Raw genomic sequence first — 21,584 nt, 5'->3', positions numbered from 1 at the left:
GTTAAACCTTTTTTAATAAATAAATGCTCTTATGGAGATTCAAATATAATTTTAGGGGATTTAGATAATATTTTGAATTTAATAGAAAGATCCATAAACAGCTTTTATAATTTCAAATAATTAAATTCTCTCTCTCCCACAAGAACGATCACTGTTCATGAATTGTTTTTAAAATGATTTTTAATATAAGAGAATTTCATAATTTCGATGCACCGTTCTTTTTATTGTCTACATGGAATTAATATTTTGAAAAAAATAAAATTATTTTAAACTAAGCGGGGCTTAATCAGTAGTACCAACTGCCAAGCCACTGACCAACATGGGTTTTTTTTTTTTTTTTTTAAAGATTAGGAACAAATCATCTCACAAGAAAACACGGCCCATTAATTACCAAAAAGCCAACCGTTCTCGTGGAAGTTTTTGCGCACAGCAGCGAGCGACCATTTCTTCTTTCGATACAAACTAAGCAAAACTCTCCTCCTGCTTCTTCTCCCCCAAAAGCGCCAAACTCGGCGGCGGCATTTCCAAGTTCAGCACTAACCGACCTCACTCCGCTCTTCTTCTTCGTCGACACGCTCCCAGCACATTGCATCGACCTGCCAATTGTCTTCTTCCCACCCTAGACCTGCGAACTGTTCTTCGTCAGCAGCAAAGATGGCGAATTTGGTGGCCACCAGATCGATCCAGGGCTCGCTGCTCCGTCCCGGCGGCGGACCTACGGAGGACCGGGCGGAGAAGCTGAAGCTGTCCGGCTTCGGCTCCAACGCGCTGGCCCGCGGCGGCAAGAGGAGCCCGCGGGCGGTTCCGAGGAGCGGGAGGATCGCCGCGAGGAGGACCGCGAATGCCGAGCCCAAGGTCGTGCCCGTGTCGCCCGAGGATGCTCCCCAGGTACGGCGCTTTCTGCTTTCTGGCTCGTGAACTGTTTGGATCGTCGTATCGGCGGGATGGATTATGGACGGAAGAAGTGCGGTTGGTTTTGGTTCGAGTCTGGAAGTAGTTTAGCTTGCGTTATGGAAATGATGCTGGATTCAAATTTTAGCTCGAAAGGAAGGAGACGACTGGCATTTGATCAGTGTGCTCACTGGAATGGCAAGTTCATCAACTGGATGGGGTGATTCCTGTCTGGAGACTCTGGAGTGTGATAACCAATCGCAATGTGCAGCTCGTAATCAGACCAGGACCCCATTTTAAGGACCTAGACACAATGGAGATTTGCTTCTGTAATCCGTTTTGTGCACCAGCACATGGCGTTAGGTCAGGCTAAGAATAACGACGGAGATTCGATGGATGATTTATGGTAGTGGTTTGCAAAGTCATGCGGCCGTTTATCATCGTGTGTCGAACTTAATTCGCTTGCTTAAATGCCTACTTACTGTTTGCACCTCTATATGAACAATTTTGCCGAATCAGTTTGGTATTCTTAGCATCAATCTCATGCTAACTACGCCGGGAAATGCAATATATTGGCTTGAAAGACCAATCATTTTAGGGCACTAGTCACTATATGAAAAATCAGTTTTCCTACGTCGTATATCATATGAAATACGCTTTATGAGAGAAGTAAGTGTTATGCATCCACCCGTTTGTTTTTTTGAAGAGATGAGAATTGTTTTTCCTTTCAAAATTTCAGGGAGTTCAGCATCTCAGTGACATGTCGGTGGGCATGTGGTCCACGCCTATGGTTAGGCGGAAGACTAAGATTGTTTGCACAATAGGTCCTTCCACCAACACAAAAGAAATGATATGGAAGCTAGCTGAAGCTGGTATGAATGTTGCTAGGCTGAACATGTCTCATGGAGACCATGCTTCTCATCAGAAAGTCATTGATCTGGTCAAGGAATACAATGCTCAGTCCAAAGATAATGTCATCGCCATAATGCTTGATACTAAGGCAGGTTCCTCTCATTATCCCCTCATAAGGCTCAGAAGCAGGTTCTCTACGGTGATTCTATGTTCCATAGCTTTATCTTGCTGTGACACAGTGTTTTTGTTGCTTTACTTCAGGGCCCCGAGGTTAGGAGTGGGGACCTTCCACAACCAATTATGTTAACTACTGGACAGGAATTCACCTTCACAATCCGTAGAGGGGTTGGAACGGCGGACTGTGTCAGCGTTAATTATGATGATTTTGTTAATGATGTAGAAGTGGGTGACATGCTTCTTGTTGATGGTATGATCAAAGTTTTCTTTAGAACCCATTATAGATCTAATTGCATTTGTATGCTCCTTGATGATACAAATTCCACCGATTGGTTTTTTTCTTCAGCACTGTTATGCCGTGGTTCATGCTTTGTCAACATTCATTAATTAAGAAGACACTGAGTTCACATTTCTTTCATGCATGCCGTTCTTACGGCTAAAAAGAGAAAAATATCACGCATGCACTATAAATAGTTATGCACTTCTCTTACATTGTATCAATGTTAGGTGGTATGATGTCATTAACGGTGAAGTCGAAGACGGAAGATTCAGTAAAATGTGCAGTTGTTGATGGAGGAGAGCTGAAGTCCAGGAGACATCTAAATGTCCGGGGAAAAAGCGCTACATTGCCTTCCATCACTGGTTGGATGTCAGATGATAATATACATTTCTAATCGTGTTCCATGTGACTACTTGCTATAGAAGTACATTGCTGATTAGACGCATTATGTGACTGCATTTGTTGTTCACGTACAGAGAAGGACTGGGATGATATCAAGTTTGGCGTGGAGAATAAAGTTGACTTTTATGCTGTTTCCTTTGTTAAAGACGCACAAGTTGTTCATGAGTTGAAAAACTACCTGAAAAGTTAGTACTTGCTTAAATACTTTTCTTGTTTCCAATGAGTACTAATAACGTCTAGTTCTGCTCCATATTACTTCTTACCTATTACCTTTAAACTTTGCAGGCTGTGATGCTGATATTCATGTTATCGTGAAAATTGAAAGTGCTGACTCCATACCGAATTTGCATTCAATTATTACAGCATCTGATGGGGTGATGATCTGAACTTTTTGACATCACATAAGTCTATCTCTGGTCTAGCTTCTCCTTTCGAATTATGATGAATGGGTTCCCTTATGCAATTCTGTGACATATTACTTGATTTTTAACTGCAACTATCCAGTACCAGGGAATGCAAAGTTAAACAAGAAAACTTGTGTTCTATCATCTGGATGAGTAATATGCATGGTGTCACCGGTGTTAAACAATATATCTGCCTCGAGACACCCATTCCCATAGTCATTTTTCCTAACATGAATGAATGGGTTGCTTGCATATTTTAACTTAAATTGCTGAAGTGGCACCTTGTTCTCTTGCTGATTATAAGGAATCGATTGAGCTCTATGTAGCTATTATCTTAGTAGTTTGCCAATATGGATTTCAGGCCATGGTTGCTAGAGGAGATCTTGGGGCGGAGCTCCCCATTGAAGAAGTTCCACTTTTGCAAGTACTTTCCTTTTCAAATTGGATAAGAGAAGAATATTTCTTGTTAATTTTCTGTAAGTTGTTACAGCAGTCCACATATGTAACTGTACTCATTCCATTGCAGGAAGAAATAATCCGGATGTGCCGCAGCATGGGTAAGGCTGTTATTGTGGCCACAAACATGTTGGAAAGCATGATTGTTCATCCGACACCAACTAGGGCAGAAGTGTCAGACATTGCTATCGCTGTTCGAGAGGGTGCTGATGCAGTCATGCTTTCTGGCGAGACTGCTCATGGAAAGTAAGCAGTTCTTCATATTTGACTTAATGTGGGTTCAAAGATTGTTCGGTTGCTATAAGGATTCTTTCTGCCTGAGAGGAAACAACTGGTATGATTCACTGTTTGGAAAATGGGGAGTGTTTTCCTACAGAGTTTGATTGCATTAGTACATGAATTCAGTTTAAAGCTTGGAAGGCTCAAAGCTGAGTTCGGTATTTTGTGGTTCTTTCCAAATAGTGACATGGTGAATATAGATCTCTTGAAGATAAGGTAATAGGCAAATCATACATCCTGACAACATCATCTCACCCTCTCGTAGGTTCCCATTGAAGGCTGTGAAAGTCATGCACACAGTCTCATTAAGGACTGAAGCAACCAGTGCTGCTGATGAAATGCCATCTAACCTTGGCCAAGCCTTTAAGGTCTCTTAATGCGTCATCCATATAGTCTGCAGCTTCTTATTGAGCCTATCCTCTATTTATTCATTTGTGTTTGACGTTCAAACCTAAACAATGACCATGGCATTCTTTTTTCATGTAGAACCATATGAGTGAGATGTTTGCCTATCATGCTACCATGATGTCAAACACTCTTGGAATCTCAACTGTTGTCTTCACCAGAACTGGTTTCATGGCCATTTTGCTAAGCCATTATCGCCCTTCTGGAACTATATTTGCCTTCACAAATGAGTAAGTAAAGGAATGCCGTTATATGTTGTAGTGGAATGCAATCAAAATGATATACTGTACCTGTTATGATCCATCTCTACTGAGTGGACTGGATTGATATCCGTAGAGACTCATTTATTCAAATCCAACTAAATTATGTGCAATGGGATTTGCCAACTTTATGTTTGGTAAAAAATTTGCATTATTAATGCCAATGTAGGAAGAGGATACAGCAGAGACTGGCTTTATATCAAGGAGTGTGCCCGATCTACATGGAGTTCTCTGATGATGCTGAACAAACCTTTGCTAATGCGTTGGCGGTGCTGCGGGTAAACTTACTGGGGCATTTACTCTTAGTAATCGGTTCTATGAACAGTGCATCTATTTGCTTAATAATTTGTGTTTTACTAGCTGAACCTGGGCTGACGTATTTGAAAGCACACACGTGTGTTTCGCTCCTGTAACGATGGCTGACTTCATTTTGGGCTGCCAGATGCTTCAAAGTTCCAATGATATTTGCACTAAAAATCTTTTTGTGAGCATTCATTTGGAAACTCTGTAGTTGCAGCTATGCATGCTGATTCTTCTTCTTAAATCATTCCTAATTCCAAGTGGCTCTCAGGACTAATGAGTTTTCTTTTTTGCTCTTTTTTTTAGTGGATACCCGTTTTTGTTTCCTTAAGCTTAAGATTTCTGGCTTTCATTCTCAGAAGCAAGGTATGGTCAAAGAAGGAGAAGAGGTTGCACTCTTACAGAGTGGTAGACAGCCTATTTGGCGTTTCCAGTCCACGCACAACATTCAGGTGCGCAAAGTGTAGCTGTGAGAAGGAAACTCAAGAAGCTGAACTTCCTCAATCAGGCGAGGCTTAAAACAGGTTGGGAAAAGTTGAGATCCATGCCAATCCGGCCTTTTTGGCTCGCCCTAATTTTTTAAGTTTTGTTTTGTCTGAATTACATGTTCCCAGTTCGACTCAAATTACTCTTTGCAAAAGTTTTATACTTCCAGTGCTTGTTGAGGATTAGGCCCTCCAGGGAATTGCATCCTGAGGGGTTAGAAACCCCATCTCTATCGTGGTTGAGGATGTAGCTGGAAACTGTAGCGTAGTGATGCTCATCTCCTCTTTATTATATCTGTTCCTTTCGTTTATCTTCTTGCACTCCCTATCTAAGACCACAATAGCTCATAGAAGCTCATGCGGGTTCATATATTTCTACAAGCCGCTGTAGAAGGGATGATGCTATAGAGAAACTTTGCCAAAAACGAGTGTGGTGATTGACAGCTCACTTTAGTCTTGCCGCAAGGGTGTCGCCTTATCACCGGTGGCAGGGTATCTGCTATTTAGTCCATGTTCTCGCTACTGCATATTAAATAAACACGGTGTAGTTGTTTTCTTTTGGCAAATCAAGAAAAGGGTTTGGCCAGCATTGGGACCTACTTCAATCACTGCTTGGATGTCCGGTCAAGGTGGCATCGAAGCTACAACTGCCCATCAGGCGAGGCCGGTCCCGTAAACGCAATCTGCTTTCTGTAAGTCAATTGAGGGCCCTACTCACTCCTCGTGCGCCTCCGCTCTTATCAAGAAAAAGTAAATCGTATACCATTCTTCTTGTTTTTACCTTGAGGCCTTTTGCCTCCGGGTAGACCATATTAAAGCATGATTCATATCTGGTAGATATCAGATACAATCTGTCCAATAGACATAGTATATAGCTCCGATAATATAAACGGTCCATCTACTCTTCCCTACCCTATTTAATTACAGGAGACACTATGTTAGTAATTTTCTCAAGATGGTAGCAACCTTTCAGCATGTTAAGTAACTCGGGCTTCGTTTGTTTTGTGAAAAATAAACATCGATCGTGTATAAGCGATAATAATTAATCAATGGATAAAAAATGCATGGGACCATAAGAAAATTCCCGAACCAATTGTCCAAATTGAATAACACTAATCCAGCAATGAAGTTTTAAGAAATAAAAAATGCAAAAGGTTTCCTTCAAGCTACCATTAGCTAGCGTCGTCCCTATGCATGCATGCCGCCAGAGGTGGCCGCCGGCGAGTTCATGGTGGAGACTCGGAAGATGGGACGTGTGCGGTGGGCAGATGAGAGTATTATCTCCGTCTTTTCTTGGCTCTGAGAGAGAGAGAGAGAGAGAGAGAGAGAGAGAGAGAGAGAGAGAGAGAGAGAGGGCTAGTAGTGATACTGGAGAGCTACTTTCTAAGGAGGTGCTCTTTCCCCATTGCCTATTGCTCATTCATAAAGAGCACATTTGCTTGATACTGATACACCTAAAGAGACAATACAGAAATATCGATCTCCTAATGTTACTCCTCTTCTACTTCACCCCCGCATTATTGTACAATTGAACAATCTAGTTACAAACCCCCCCCCCCCCCCTGATTGCTAAAACACCCGAGAAGGGGAATCGAAGAATGCTTCGTGAGGAACCCGATTTTTTGCTTCAAAGGGTCTCTGCAGCGTGCGAGTGCGACCAGTATTCCTTAACTAGCTGCCCGAACAGCGAGTCCTCTCTTTTCATCAGCTTCATTGGCTCGTCATACTCCACTAGCTTGCCTGTGATACAAGAAACCGGCTCGATGAAGACGTGGAAATTTGAAATTTTGATCCGTAAAATCGAGGTAGGATAGTTGTTTTTCAGTGGGTTCAATCTAAATGAAGCTAGCTTTAGGGAGTGGAACTCACCATCACTAATGGCAAGGACCTTTGTGCAATCCATTACGGTCGGTATTCTGTGAGCCACGGTGATCACAGTGCAATCAGCGAATTCGGCACGGATGGTTCTCTGTAAAATCAAGTCGGTCGCATTGTCTATCGATGCAGTTGCTTCGTCGAGCACCAGAATCCGGCTTCTCCTCAGAAGCGTGCGGCCCAAGCAGAACAATTGCCGTTGCCCCATGCTCCAATTCGACCCGTCTTCCACAACTGAATAATAAAGTGTGGCTGTCGTAAGTTACTACTTAAAACACTATCAAGGAGGCAAGTTCATGGCTTTAACATAGAGCCTTACCCATGGAGTCGAGTCCCTCTTGTTTCTCCTGAACCGCATCTTGGAGCTGACACTTCCCAAGAACCTGTTTATGTGCATTACCTCAGTTGGAAACATCAATAGTTTCTAACACATATATTCCAGGACAAAGAGAAACAGGGTTTACCTCCCAAATTTCTTGGTCAGTGTGTTGAGATAAGGGGTCCAAGTTATATCTCACTGTCCCGTTGAAAAGAGTGGGCTCTTGAGGTATAATCGCGAACCGTGACCTGAGATCCTGAAGTCCAATCTTGGTGATATCAACACCATCTACAAGAACTTTCCCTCCTGCGGGTTCCACTAGACGGAATAGAGCACCAATCAAGGTCGTCTTCCCACTGCCAGTTCGACCGACGATGCCTATCTTATGTCCTCCTTCAAAAGTGCAACTGATCCCTCGAAGAACAAGGGGCGTATCGGGCCTATACCTTATCTGTTTTGCATCAAGATTCAGTAATCTGATTATGTTCAGTCCTTGAACTAATCAGTGGGAGCAAAAGTTTACCTGCAGATCAACAATCTCGACTTTCCCCACAGATGGCCAGTTGGTAGGAGGTCGGTTTTCTTCTATCAGGAGAGGCGCTTCGCTTGGTATGTGCATGTACTGGTTAAGCCTCTCCACTGATATTATATGATTCGCTAGAGTGCATTGGTTTTGAATCGAGAAGACAAGGGAAACATTCAGGGAAAGACCATAAGATAATGCCATTCCGATGAATCCTGTTACACAACGTAACGGGCAACCACAACAAAGTTTTAGGCAGTTGATCTATCTTCCGTCAAATTCCAATTGACTAACCATAAAATATAAATGCTCGTTCATAATCAAGAAAGATAAAAAACATTAACTGACCAGGGCTAAATGTTCCTGGAGGAAGCAAAGCCATGCAGAGTGCCGTGGAGGACAGAACGGCAGCACTAAGTGTTTCTAGACGCTGTATCAACCATTCATTAGCTGCAAAACTGTGGAAAAAGGGACTAGCATTCTCATCGATGAGTTCCAGGTTCTTTCTAAAGAACCTTTCCTCCACTTCAAAAGCTCTTATGGACGTTGCCCCTGCCACTGACTCAGCAAGATGATTTGCAACATAAGACTTGGTCGTGCCATTGAGTCGCATCAACTCCTTTGCAGATGAAAAATAGTATCTCTGTAAGCCAAGTTCAAGTTCGATTAGGTTCTAGACGGAAAATAAATAAACATACACACTTAAACATATCCGATGAAAAACACATGCAAGCTGAAATGAGGATGTCATAAAGGAGTCACGCTACCATGTGAAAGCAGAACATTGTTGTCGGCTGAGCATCAATTCATAACTTCACTCAGCAAGACAAAATTCCTAATCTAACTGAGTCTGCATCTCTTCAGTGTGATAAAATGTTTCCGACTTGTGATCTTGTAGAGTTCAGCTCAAATGTTCGCAAAAAAGTGCAAGTTCCTATTTGAACATTTTAGGCAACCATTAAATATTACTGAAGATCCCCTCTTTTCTTGAAGTACAAGTGTCGTCACAATCAAATCTTTCTTGGATGACTTTGCCCACAATGGCTTTTAACTGACTATACTGTTAATTTATATTTGGATTTACTTATATTTAGGACCAAATAATACCACTGGAACAACAAAGATGTGTCCAGCCCGTATTAGGTGAAAAACAAAACTAATTTCTCTTATCGTGATTCTTTACGGCTAACCGAAAGTATTGCAGAACTGCAGTGACTGTCAGCAAGTCATAAGTTTTACCTGTAACTGAATTGCGAAATATATCATCGGAATCGACACAAAAAGGACTTGCCATGTAACAACCGCAAGTACTCCAAGATTAGAATATGTATTGGTTGTTGCTCCAACAGCAAAAACAAAACTGAATGGGACATCGATATCCACAATGCTGAGATCAGAGGAGACCTGCATGAGAAGGACGAGTTTATATACACATGATACAAATGCCTTTCATTCTTCATAATGACTTTTTGAGATGCTTACCCTACTAAGTATTCTCCCCAGGGGTGTTGAATCATAGAAAGACATTGGTGCGCGGAAGAGGGAGTTTAGCAGCTGAGAAAAGAGAGACTTTGACGACTGAAGGCCAAGAACAACAACAAAGAGTGATCTAGACAGCAAAAACAACAGGGAGGAAAACCCGATCACCAAGTAAACCGAGATCAAATGCAATGTGGTAACTTGAGGATTCTCCACATTTGCTGCCATCCAAGAGTTTTGAGATATTTGACAAGCTACAAATATAACTTGAGAAAGACAGGCCATAGCAAAGTATATATAGCCTTTATTCTGATTCAGATATTGTAGGTAAGGTTTAAACCCCGTGTCTCCAATCTCCCTTTCCTCTTGTTTGATCAATTGACCGCCTTTTGGCGCTTTCTGTGGTTTTCCTAAGTATGTCTTCTTAATCTCTTGCAAGGATGTTCCCTGTTTTGAGGAAGAAGTAACCTCCGCGAGTCTTTCAGATCCGGCAGTCTCTTTGTGTGCATGGACAAGGTCTTGAAACTCTTGGCTAGAGGCGAGTAACTGATGGTAAGGAGCTGCTTGCAGAATTTCTCCATCTGCCATCAACTGTTATAATATTGTTAGTAAGGTCTATTTGCAGGGATATGTGACAAACTTACAAATGCATGTTTGAGTTTGCACAAGAAAGCATGCAAAAGTCGCTGACTCCAAATGACAAAGAACAAAGAAAGATATCACAACCAATAATTTAAGTGGAAGTTAACAGCTTCACATTGAGACAATGAAAATATACTAACCAGGACACAATCAAATGAGGGAAGGAAATCAACTTGATGAGTCACTAGTAGGACTGTCTTCCCAGAAAGTGCTTCCACAATGTATTCCTGCAAAAGGAAGCGGGTCAGACTTGATCAAATGGTTGAGACATTGCAATTATTGCAGCAAATCAGAATATTAAATAATTACATTAAATAGGCTGGTAGCAGTATGTGCATCTACAGCACTAAAAGGGTCATCTAGCAGGTATATGTCGGCATCCTGGTAGAGAGCACGAGCAAGTTGAATCCGCTGCTTCTGGCCGCCACTGAGATTAACTCCTCTTTCGCCAATTTCAGTGAGGTCACCATAGGGAAGCAACTCTAGATCTTTCACCAATGAACATCTCTCAAGCGTCTCTTGGTAACGCCGACTATCCATTGCAGAACCGAATAAAATGTTTTCTTGTATGCTCCCGGTCTGGATCCATGCATTCTGAGAAACATAGGCGATCTTCCCATACACTTGAATCTGAAAATTAAGTGGACAAGGGAATTAGCATCAAATGAAAACACTAACCTTGAAATCTGGGAATTGTTACCACTAAGAAGATTTCGGACTGAAACATTAACAGGGGATAAAATTCTACGGTGGGCCATTTGAATAAGTTCTTTTTTAGGCCCATCCAAATAAGGTCTTAGAGCACAACAAAAACAGGGAGGAAATTTAGAACTTACAGTTCCTTGAGTATTTGGAACTTCTCCTAGAATTGCTGCCAAAAGGGTCGATTTTCCTGAACCGACTTCTCCACATATAGCGACTTTTTCACCAGGCCTGACCTCAAGGTTAATGTTCCTAAGAGTGGGATTCAGTGATTTCCCTTCCCATGAGAAACTTGCCGACTTTATCTTAATTGTATGGTCTACTCTCTCAAAGTTTCTCTTCTGCCTGAAATTTGTATTCTGCAGCTCCGGAGCCTCGAGAAACTTCACGATCCGTGTAAATGCGACCTTTGCTTGAATTACCACACCAATCACATCAGGAATAGATCGGATTGGGTCCTGAACAAGGCGCAAAGTAGCCACGAATGTGAAGACGTTATTAGCGTGCAGAGGAATGTTGAGGAAATAACATGCCCCGAATGTGGCAGCTGAAACCAAAACGGGTGAGGACCAGAAAAGAACACTATTATATGCCTTCCGTAGCTGCACAGCTGATAACCATTTGTATTCCACCATCCTCAAGCTTTCGATGACATTCTTAAAATGAACTTCCCAAGCATATAATTTCAAAACTTTCATGTTCACTAGAGCCTCATTGCATGCCTTCAGCCTCTCATCTTGTGCTGTCATAAGTCTCGTCTGGAACTTATGCTGCAACTTTGCAAGCGGTGTATTACAAAGCACCGTAAGAATGATAACTACCAAAGACGCAATTGTCGCCAACCCCACAGCACGAAATAGAATCAAAAGTGCGATGCAGAGCTGGAGGCTTGTTGTCCATGTCTGATGAAACCAAAAAGGAAATTCTCCAATTCTATATGCATCAACACTCACGTAATTCATGATCTCACCTCCTGAATGCATCAGCCGAGCAGCATTGGACAATCTCAACTGTTTCCTATAAACTGCTGCTGATAGTAAGGACCTCACTTTCAGACCGATAAGTCTGCTCCTGAAGTACCATTGCCTTTGAGCTAAAGACTCCAAAGACTTTGAAAAAAAGAGAGAGATCGCCAACACATAACCTTCGTATTTAAAGCTTTCTTTTCCCTCGGCAACCTCAATGAAAGCATTGAGAAGCAGAGGACCAGCAGAAACAGTGAGAATTTTCAGAAGTGCAAAGAACCCAGATATGATGATCTCTCTCCACTGGCATAAGATTATTGTCCTCAAAATAGATGGTTGCAATGAGGGGTCTGCTATCTTTTGTCTGTTCAGTTGCTCCAAGAATGACGCGTAACAATTTTCTGCTCTATCAGCCTCCCGCAACTTTGGTACATCTTCTTCCTTAAGAGTCTTCTCTCTCCCTCTTTTCATCAGAGAGTTCAACCACCAAAATGACATTCTGCTGAAGAATCCAGCTTTGGCAAATGGAGTAACTTGTGCAACTGTATCGGCTTTGCCGCTACCGTTGGCCTCTCCGGTCAGCGGAGTATACAGATGGCCTCCATTTGTAGCATCATCCTTATCGAGATCTTCATATCCCTTACAATAAGTACAAAATAACAAAAGAGATGCCCCGAGGAATGGAAGGATGTCCAAAGCTATTTTAAGAGAGACTTCTTTGCTTGTTATCGCGGTGAGCACAGATAACACGCAGAGCACACCTGCAAACAAGAAGGCGAGAGTGGCCAATAGCCGCAGCGGCGTTCTTGGGAGATCTCTCATCCGAAGACTACCAATGAAGCCAATCAACAACCACGTAAAACCTTGAAAAACGGCCGCTAACCACCGGCCGAGGGGTAAAGCAGTCTGCATTTGTCTCAGCTTCTCTTCCAAAATCCAAATGCCCAAACCTAAGTATATTAGCCCGACAAAGCCATTCACTATGGCCGATGCTATTTGCAATCGCGAGAGCCTTAGATACCGAGATGGGGCGCGGACTGACTTTGATGATGACTTATGAATCATACTGAACAAAAGCAAGACCAATAGAACAATGGTGAAGCAAATGACGAGGATGTGGTTGATACAGGTAGAAGGATGACCGAAAGACAAAAACTTGGGTGTGCGAGCTCCTCCGTCTGCATCTGTGCACTCAGATTCCCCGCAAAACACATCCCATATATTGCCCGTCATCTTCTACTTGCTCTCTTCCTGCCTTTGGACTCTGTTACGCGCCAAAAAAGGACCACTCAATTAAAAACGAACATTTCAGTGGGAATCTTGATAGAACTTAAATCTGAAAAATTAAAAAAGCAAAAGGCCACAACATCAAAACTAGAAAAAAAAAATTCCTGAATCTAAATGAGCCATAAAATACCAGCTTGCACTCTTCTTGGGAGAAATAAGTACATATATAGATCGCAAGTTATACATGCATGTGAAACTTTGTCATGATATGGAAGAGAGAGAGAGAGAGAGAGAGAGAGAGAGACCAAAGTGGCCGGTCTGCACTTTATAGTTTCATAAAATCCTTAGAAAGAGTCCCCCATTCTCTGCTCGGATCCACCAAAAGTTTAGCAAACAGATGTTGCCCAGATTTTCTTTAACATTCCCAATGACACAGAAATACAAAAAGAACCAAATGCTCGATTTTACTGGGCATACCTTAAATGGTCCAAAGGCGACACCTTTCTTCTAGGCTTTATTTCACAGAAGAGTTTCTTTCTTCCCCTGAAAGAGCTCGTCCAGAGAAAAAAAGAAAAGCTTTTGTTTTGGCTGTTGGAGGAGTTCAAATGCTCATAAGTTCCGCCGCAACGTTTCTCTCTCTCTCTCTCTCTCTCTCTCTCTCTCTCTTAGTCTACCCCTCTTTATCAAAAGACTCGATGCTCCAACAATGATGAGGAGACTTCGAAACCAACTTGGGTCCACCTGCCTCAAAGCCTAAAATACAGAGAAAAGAAGATTCCGCGAGAAACCTTCACATGCTCACGAAGAATCCCATTGCACGTCGTCGCCAACGCTTACAGAGCCGTATTGGCAAGAAACTCCATGAACAGAATCAGATTTTTTATCCACCCTTTCTAATAATGAAAAGCCAGAAGGACAGGATGAAATCAAAAGGGTGAGCACCAACCAGAAAATCGCACGAGACCCGAAATCGCCGCCCACGAGAAGCGCTCCGTGGCAAGCGAATGAGGTAGTCAGGTCAGTGCTACTTCCATTTCGCGGCCCGTCGCTTTCTCGTGCGCGGTTTTACTACAAACCGGGGAGGCTCTTGCGTTTCCTGTGCGTCTCGCGGCTGTGTTATAAGCAGAGAGGAGAAGGACGTGACAGCGTCACGGCTGGATTTTGACGCAGGAACGCAGGACGAAGAAGAGGAAGGAGACGACGAGGACGGTAGAGTTTCGCTTGTGTCTCACAACGTCATGGCTCACGTCGCTCAGAAGTGGACAGTTTTTTCGCGTCTTGGGTGGCTCCTATTTCTACTTTTTGTCTCTGCTGAAATACAACAATAATACGTGGTTCTTATTATTTCTCATTCTTTGTGGAGTAAATATCACGAAAACCCCTAACCGGTACATTTATAATAAAGAGTTTATACAAAAAAAAAATTCTAAATTGATATACTTATAACAATTTCACCCCGAACTAATTTTTTGGCCATAAAAAATCTCAAACTGGTACACCTGTGATAAATTTACCCAAAACTAATTTTTTGATCACGAAAAATTTCAAATTGGTACACTTGTGACAATTTTACCCCGAACTAATTTTTTGACCACGAAAAACCCAAAACTGATACATCTGTGATAAATTTACCCCGAATTGATTTTTTAACCATAAAAAATCTTAAATCGGTACATTTGTGACAAATTTACCTTCTATTAAATTAGATTAATTTCGCGAAAAGCCTCAAATTCGTAAACTTGTGACAAACAAAGGTGTATAACCCCAAACTGGTACACCCGTCAACTACATATGTCATCAAACTCAGCAATTTAACAGTAAAATTTAACAGGAACTAACATATGGTAAATTTGTCACATGTGTACCAGTTCGGGATTTTTGGTGGTCAAAAAATTAATTCGGGGTAAATTTATCACATGTGTACTAATTTGGGGTTTTTCGTGGTCAAAAAATTAGTCTGGGGTTAAATTGTTATAGGTGTACTAGTTTGGAGTTTTTTGTGATCAAAAAATTAGTTAGGAATAAATTTGTCAAAGATGTACTAGTTTGGGGTTTTTCGTGATATTAACCCTATAATAAATTTACCAAAAAACTAATTTTTTGACCATAAAAACCCCAAACTGGTACACCTGTGATAATTTTACACTCAGTTAGTTTCCGTTAAATTTGACAGTCAAATCTCTGAGTTGGATGACACGTGGGAGTTGACGGGTGTACCAGTTTGGGGTTTCACCCTCCGTCTATCACAAGTGCATCATTTCGTGGTTTTTTGTGATATTAATACAATTTAACGAAGGATAAATTTGTTACAAATGTATCGATTTGGGTCTTTTTGTGGTAAAAAAATTAGTTTATGATAAATCTATCATGAGTGTATCAGTGTGGGATTTTTATGATCAAAAAATTAATTTGGGATAAATTTATTAGAGATGTACCAGTTTTGAATTTTTCCTGATATTAACCCCGCTCGATTTTCCAATATATAATTATTAGGTTGATGTTTCTAGCTAAGCCGACATTATTGTAAATCTTTATCGATATGCATGTCGTTTCAAATCTTTTTAGTCGTTTAATATAAAGATTTTCAATTCCGTATTGATCTTGAGTTCCACCACCTCCTGCCAAACTTTATGGAGTTCTTTACAATAATGTAATCCGAGATCGATTGATGCACTTGATTAGATTAATAGTTGATAAAACTTTTTAAATGAGTTGATAATTCCTTGTTCGAACATAATATTTAATCCGAACCCCACTTTTGCTGACACCCAAAGATGACCAAATCTTTTTAAACAACGAGACTCGACATAGAAATCGGTTTTCGATGATTACACCATCGACCAGTGGTAGATAGCAAAAATACTTGTCAATGGCCAAAACAAACGATGACCACTCGGGGTTACCCCAGTTGTCATCCTTTTTACTTGGGAAGGAGGAGATGAGGAGTTCGAATTCCTAACTTCTCGAGGGGTTGGGGTTGGGAATGATTAGAGTTAGAGTAGGACATATAAAAAAAAAAACTCATCTTTAGTGGGTCTAGGTTGAATATGGGGTCATTTGAAATTTTGAAAACATGTCAAAATGGGTTGCAAACCCAAATTCGACTCATTTAAGTTATTAACTTGTAGGTTAAATAGCTTAAGTGAATCATAGCTTGTCATTTAACATAATTATTTATTTTATTTTTTTAAAAAATCTATTTTTTGAATTATTTTATTATTATTATTTTTTTATTTTTTCTTTTTCATTATTTTATTTTATTTTATTTTATTTTTTCCTTATTCTTTGGCCGGTAGCCGGCATTTTCCATTAGTAAGTTAGATGATGTTAAATTTAAGACTCGATTTAACCGATTTGATAAGTTTTAGAATTTTATTGTACTTTTTGCAAGTTTTAAGACTCAAATGCATTTTCTTGATAAGTTTTAAGACTTTTAGTGAGCATATTTTAAATTTAAAAAAAAATAAATTTAACAAATCATGTTATCTTCCAACATGAAATGATGGAGTGATGTATTTGGATAGTGCTTTGGCAGCCACCGCTTGGGACCACCACCAAGACAGCCAATTGTCGTCACTTCTTATTGCTGTGCAACGGTTGTCGCCTTTGATCACTGCTGATAGTTATCGCCGCCTGGCTAATCGTGTTCCGATGACTGAAGGTGAAAAGGAGTTTGAAGATGATCATTGTCACCTTCGACCATGAGGCCGATTTGCAACTGCTAGATTAGAAGTTCCTGAATTATGGCTTTGTTCATCTAGTTCGGGTATTCGCATAGAGAGCAAAATGCAGAGCTTCAGAAGATAACAACTCACACTTCATAATTTTGAGGATAAATTTTCTTGCTTTCGGAGTTCTCTGAATCGATAAACAATGGCCACTGTCGCACTCCATTTTCAATCCCACAATATATCAAAGATATCCCAGATTGTTTTTCAACCTGAAACGCTCAAAACCTTCTAATTCAATTTTGAAAGAACGGTCATTTCTACAAACTGCTTGTTGTCGCTAGATACGACGGAGGATCTTCAAAGGATTTTCAATTATATCTTAGATTGCACTAAACATATGATATGATTTTCTACACTAAGGAGAATATTCGAATAATTTCTAATCCCCTTATCTCATCCTATTCCAATTCGAATTCGGACGAACATAGGCAATCTAAGTTCAATGGCCTTACCTCGCTTATATTCTTAAGTCAATTGCGTAAGATACATTGATACAAGGCTCCAATTACGTTTTCTTGGTTGTCATGAGCCCTTGTAATTTAACATGCAAAACACGTGGTCCCCACGACATACCTTTCATTAGAAAGCTAATTAAATTTGGATTCCAGTAAGATAGCTCTTGATTGACTAAGCATATAGTCGACCCATGAAAACTACTCTTTAATGGAATATCCTAAAAAGCCACTAGCAAAATTCAAATATGGTTGGTAATTTTAAGTGATGATGGTAAACTACTCTTCAGAATTTCATTGTACGAACTTTTGGATTTTCATAATTGTTTCAATGTTATCATTACTTTTTTAGGATTAATACAACGAAAAATCTCAAACTGATACACTTATGATAAATTTACTCCAAATTAATTTTTGGACCACAAAAATTCCAAAACTGGTATACCCGTGACAAATTTACGATCCCATGTGAGTTTCCGTTAAATTTTTTCGTTAAATTTTTTGAATTTTGACACGTGACAGTTAACGGGTGTACCATTTTAGGGTTTTACCCTCACAGATGTACCGATTTGTAGTTTTTCGTGATATTAATTCAATTTAACGGATAGCAAATTTATCACAAATGTATCGATTTCAGTTTGGGAAAATTTGTCACAGCTGTATTAGTTTGAGGTTTTTGATGATCAAAAAATTAATTCGGAATAAATTTATCACATGTATTTTAATTTAGGATTTTCGTGATATTAATTTTTTTTTATAAAGTAAGCTCTCCGTAAAAGTTCTGTGAAAAGTCTTTGTACCTCTAAGATTACTGTAGGACCCCACTACGAAACAAAAGAATTTGGTGGGTCCAATGGAAAAGAAATGGAGGAACATGCCACACGAACGAAAATTCTATTTGATATTTATTGTAAGTGAAAATAATTCATATTATTTCATGACAAACGACTCCAAACAATTTAAACTTTTAAGAAAAATTATTTACTTAACACTGGCAACTAATTATTACTAACTCCGAGCACGGTAGCCAAAAGGACCACGTGCTCGAGTTGAGATGTCCATACCTACGAGGTCGAAAGGCCAACATGCAGTGTTATTTTTAGTATAAGTTAGATCGAGCTTTTTTATTTATCTAAGTTTGGCTATCATCACGTGCAAACACCTACCTAGATCGAGGTCCACATGGATCGTATTGTATCATATCAAAGTCGTTCGTTTCCAGCTAATTCTATGGTATATATAGCTCATGAAATAATTTACTCAATAGTAGCAACTAACTAAGAGCACGGTAACCTGAAGGACCATGTGCTCAAGTCGCGATGTCCATTATCTACTAAATCGAAAGGCCAACATGCGGCGATAATTTTAGAATCAAAGTTAGGTCGAGCTTTTACACTTGACTAATTCTAGCTTATTATTATGCGTGAACACCTACCTAGACCTCGAGTTCGCATAGATCGTATCATATCAAAGTCGTCTTTTTTCACCTAATTCTATGGTAACACACGGCTCGCGAAATAATTTACTTAGCACTGGCAGCTAACTATTGCTAATTACAAGTACGGTAGGCTGAAGGCTCACTTGCTCGGGTCGAGACGCCCATGTCTACTAGATCGAAAGGTCAGCACGCGGCGATAATTTTAGCATAAGTGAGGTCAAGCTTTTTGACTCGATTAAGTCTAGCTACAATTACGTGCAAAGGCCTATCTAGAGTTCTCCTAAATAGACCTGGATCCACACGGGTCACATCGGACAAAAGCGTTCTTCCACCTAATTCCATGATATGCACGGTTCATGCACTCTGCTCTAGGCAAACACGACCTTAAGGTGTTGTGCTGCAGGCCACTTTTGACTATCGATATATAATGGAATAATCACACAAATATTTTATGAATTTTAATTTAATATGTAATATGACTGTTTAACGTGATATTTAAATTTTAGTTTAATATATAATATAATTTTTAAATTTTTGATACATGTTCAACTTAATCTCTGAACTGTATAAATATATTCAATGTTGTCCTTTTATTAATTCAAGTTCATGGACTAAATTGAATATGTACCAAATATTTAGTGACCGCATTGAACAAATTATAAGTTTAGAAACTACATCATAAATTGAGTTATAATTTGGGATAACATTAAATAAATGGTTAATACCACGAAAAACCCCAAACTGGTACACCTGTAACAATTTTACCCCGAACTATTTTTTTGACTACAAAAAATCATAAACTGGTAAACCTGTGACAAATTTATCCCGAACTATTTTTTTGACCACCAAAAACCCCAAACTGGTATACTCGTGACAATTTTATCCAGAATTAATTTTTTGACCACAAAAAACCTCCAAATTGATATACCTGCGACAATTTTACCCCGAACTAATTTTTGACCACTAAAAATCCCAAACTGGTACATTTGTGACAATTTTACCCTCCGTTAGTATCCGTTAAATTGAATTAATATCACGAAAAATCACAAATTGGTAAACTTGTGATAAACAGAGAGGTAAAACTCCAAACCGGTACACCTGTCAACTACTACGTGTCATTAAACTTAGCAATTTAACAGTAAAATTTAAAGGAAACAAACGGAGGGTAAATTTGTCATAAGTGTACCAGTTTAGGATTTTTGGTGATAAAAAAATTAGTCCGGGGTATAATTATCACAGCTGTATCAGTTTGGAGTTTTTAGTGGTTAATAAATTAGTTCGGGGTAAAATTGTTATAAGTGCACCAGTTTGAGATTTTTGATGGTAAAAAAAATAGTTCGGAATAAATTTATCATAAATATATCAGTTTGAATTTTTTCGTGATATTTACCCTTAAATAAATTAAAAGTTTGTGAATCTTATCGTATATAAAATCAAATTTTTTGTCATTTTTTTCATACGTAATTGTACCGTAAAAAGAGTGCAATGACGCACCACGTACGTACGTCCTGTCAACTGTGGGAAACAGTCTCGAGTCTAATCATTAAAAACAAACAAAAAAGTACTACGCGGGCCATCTTGTCTCCATCGTGCACCGGCGATCTCCACTCCCTTTGCTCTTCCTTCCTACAAGAGGAGACCGAATCTAGATTTCCTGACATCACGGCTTACGCCAATTCTGGATCCAATCCCCACGTGGTATTTGCTGAGGCTACTTTTCTTTTCACAGTCACACAGTCATTAATGACACAAACAATTTATAAATTTTGATTTAACGTGTAATTTAATCTATAAATTTTTAATTTATTCAATATAATCCTTAAATTTTAGGTTAATATTCAATGTGATAGCTAAATTTTTAATTTGTTTAATATAGTCCATAAATTTTTGATACATGATTAATTTAGTCATTGAACTATATTAAAATGTTCAATGTAGCTATTTTTTCTTCTTCTAATCTACACGAAAAATGATAATTATAGACGCCTGCTCACTTCGATGCTAAAAAATTTCGAGTAATCAGTTGAGTGCTACTCTTAAAAAAAAATTCAAAAAAATTCAACATGGTAATTTTTTAATATAAATAGTCTAACATGGCTCGCCAGCAAAGTGACATCAACATTATTTGACCGAAAAAACATCGTCTAACTCATCTTTGCCCCCAAATAAGGGATTTTGAATCATCTAGGGTAGGGTTGATTGTCGAACGATCCAGGATAAGATTTCTTGTATACAGGCCTTACAATACGCCTTTTTAGTTGTAAATGCTACCCAACTTCCCAGGCCATTATCACCATGTCTACCAGGGCATTTTGATTGGCCATCTTGCCCTCTAGGCGGTAATGTTGGTCTTACTGGATTTTCTATATTTATATTGATCGGCGGATTAGGCCTAGCAAGGACGTTAGCATTTAGTGGTGCTGTACTGATTGCTAGCCTAGCATCTTCAACTTCAGGCATTGGACCAAGCTGTCGACCAACTTGGTTTGTCATCGTGTTGTTGCCGGCTCTATTCTCTAGAACACAACCATTCCCATGTGTTGGATCTTGATTCGAGGACTCAAGTCTCTGTCTAATTCTTATAGGGGGGTTGACTAGCACAACCTACATTATGATAAAAAAAATAAGGGTTGGGAACATACCCTGGCGCCACGGAACTTCCTTGGATTGGTAGATTGGATGATTCCGACTAGGACAAGGTCTAATTCACAGCATCATGACCATAAGCTTAGGCACGTCGAACATGTGACTGACCATGCAATTAGCCAAGTCATTTTGCTGCTCCTTAAATAACCTTATCATGATGGCCACCATATGAGGGTACGGTGCAACTTCTCTCAACTGCTCTTCAGTGAGACATCCGAGAAGATTTGCCCCTTCGTGTCGGCCTTTTTCTGCCGTACGGTTAATTGCTGAGGATTCTGAGTGTGTGGCAACTTCTTTCCCAATTCGTGGTACTGGGTTTTTATTACTAGGAGCACCGTCACTGCCTGGCTCTTGTTGGTGTCCGGTTCTCGCCATGGTAGCTTTCTCAGATCAA

General features: G+C 39.8%; 2 protein-coding genes across 3 annotated transcripts; one reads left to right on the top strand and one right to left on the bottom strand.

Moving 5' to 3' along the window:
• The first annotated feature begins 418 nt into the window (after positions 1 to 418).
• LOC115671516 (plastidial pyruvate kinase 2) lies at positions 419 to 5,502 on the top strand. The gene is made up of 12 exons (XM_056302928.1): positions 419 to 888; positions 1,631 to 1,886; positions 2,000 to 2,170; positions 2,428 to 2,562; positions 2,677 to 2,787; positions 2,888 to 2,976; positions 3,368 to 3,430; positions 3,533 to 3,708; positions 4,007 to 4,109; positions 4,228 to 4,376; positions 4,576 to 4,684; positions 5,066 to 5,502. Exons 1-12 carry the CDS (start codon positions 655 to 657, stop codon positions 5,171 to 5,173), a joined length of 1,704 nt encoding a protein of 567 aa, XP_056158903.1. The 5' UTR covers positions 419 to 654; the 3' UTR covers positions 5,174 to 5,502.
• Positions 5,503 to 6,222: 720 nt separating this feature from the next.
• Positions 6,223 to 14,183, bottom strand: LOC115671472 (ABC transporter C family member 10). Of its 2 annotated transcripts, none has more exons than XM_030593042.2 (12): positions 13,401 to 14,183; positions 10,866 to 12,960; positions 10,339 to 10,659; positions 10,170 to 10,256; positions 9,391 to 9,978; positions 9,148 to 9,312; positions 8,257 to 8,551; positions 7,909 to 8,123; positions 7,531 to 7,836; positions 7,386 to 7,449; positions 7,061 to 7,300; positions 6,223 to 6,931 (listed from the first exon to the last, which is right to left on the bottom strand). In XM_030593042.2, the coding sequence occupies exons 2-12, from the start codon at positions 12,927 to 12,929 to the stop codon at positions 6,819 to 6,821; spliced, it is 4,458 nt and encodes a 1,485-aa protein (XP_030448902.1). In that variant the 5' UTR covers positions 12,930 to 12,960; positions 13,401 to 14,183; the 3' UTR covers positions 6,223 to 6,818. The 2 variants fall into 2 exon arrangements, with proteins under 2 accessions (XP_030448902.1, XP_030448904.1); XM_030593044.2 differs by having other exon boundaries at positions 13,870 to 14,183.
• Positions 14,184 to 21,584: the final 7,401 nt, after the last annotated feature.

Source organism: Syzygium oleosum, unplaced genomic scaffold (assembly GCF_021117445.2).
Source record: "Syzygium oleosum isolate NSW1041296 unplaced genomic scaffold, Sole_v2.1 Sole_v2.25, whole genome shotgun sequence".
Taxonomy (NCBI): Eukaryota; Viridiplantae; Streptophyta; class Magnoliopsida; order Myrtales; family Myrtaceae; genus Syzygium; species Syzygium oleosum.
This window is presented reverse-complemented; position numbering and strand designations above follow the sequence as displayed.

What these genes read in the sequence shown, in the direction of transcription:
- LOC115671516 (XM_056302928.1), top strand. Translation starts at nt 655, where the DNA reads ATGGCGAATTTGGTGGCCACCAGATCGATCCAGGGCTCGCTGCTCCGT. An exon ending in CATCGCCATAATGCTTGATA is followed by an intron (nt 1,887 to 1,999) that starts CTAAGGCAGGTT and finishes TTGTTGCTTTAC; the next exon opens with TTCAGGGCCCCGAGGTTAGG. An exon ending in ATATTTGCCTTCACAAATGA is followed by an intron (nt 4,377 to 4,575) that starts GTAAGTAAAGGA and finishes ATGCCAATGTAG; the next exon opens with GAAGAGGATACAGCAGAGAC.
- LOC115671472 (XM_030593042.2), bottom strand. Translation starts at nt 12,929, where the DNA reads ATGACGGGCAATATATGGGATGTGTTTTGCGGGGAATCTGAGTGCACA. An exon ending in TTCCAAATACTCAAGGAACT is followed by an intron (nt 10,660 to 10,865) that starts GTAAGTTCTAAA and finishes CTTAATTTTCAG; the next exon opens with ATTCAAGTGTATGGGAAGAT. An exon ending in AGAGGGACTCGACTCCATGG is followed by an intron (nt 7,301 to 7,385) that starts GTAAGGCTCTAT and finishes TTTATTATTCAG; the next exon opens with TTGTGGAAGACGGGTCGAAT.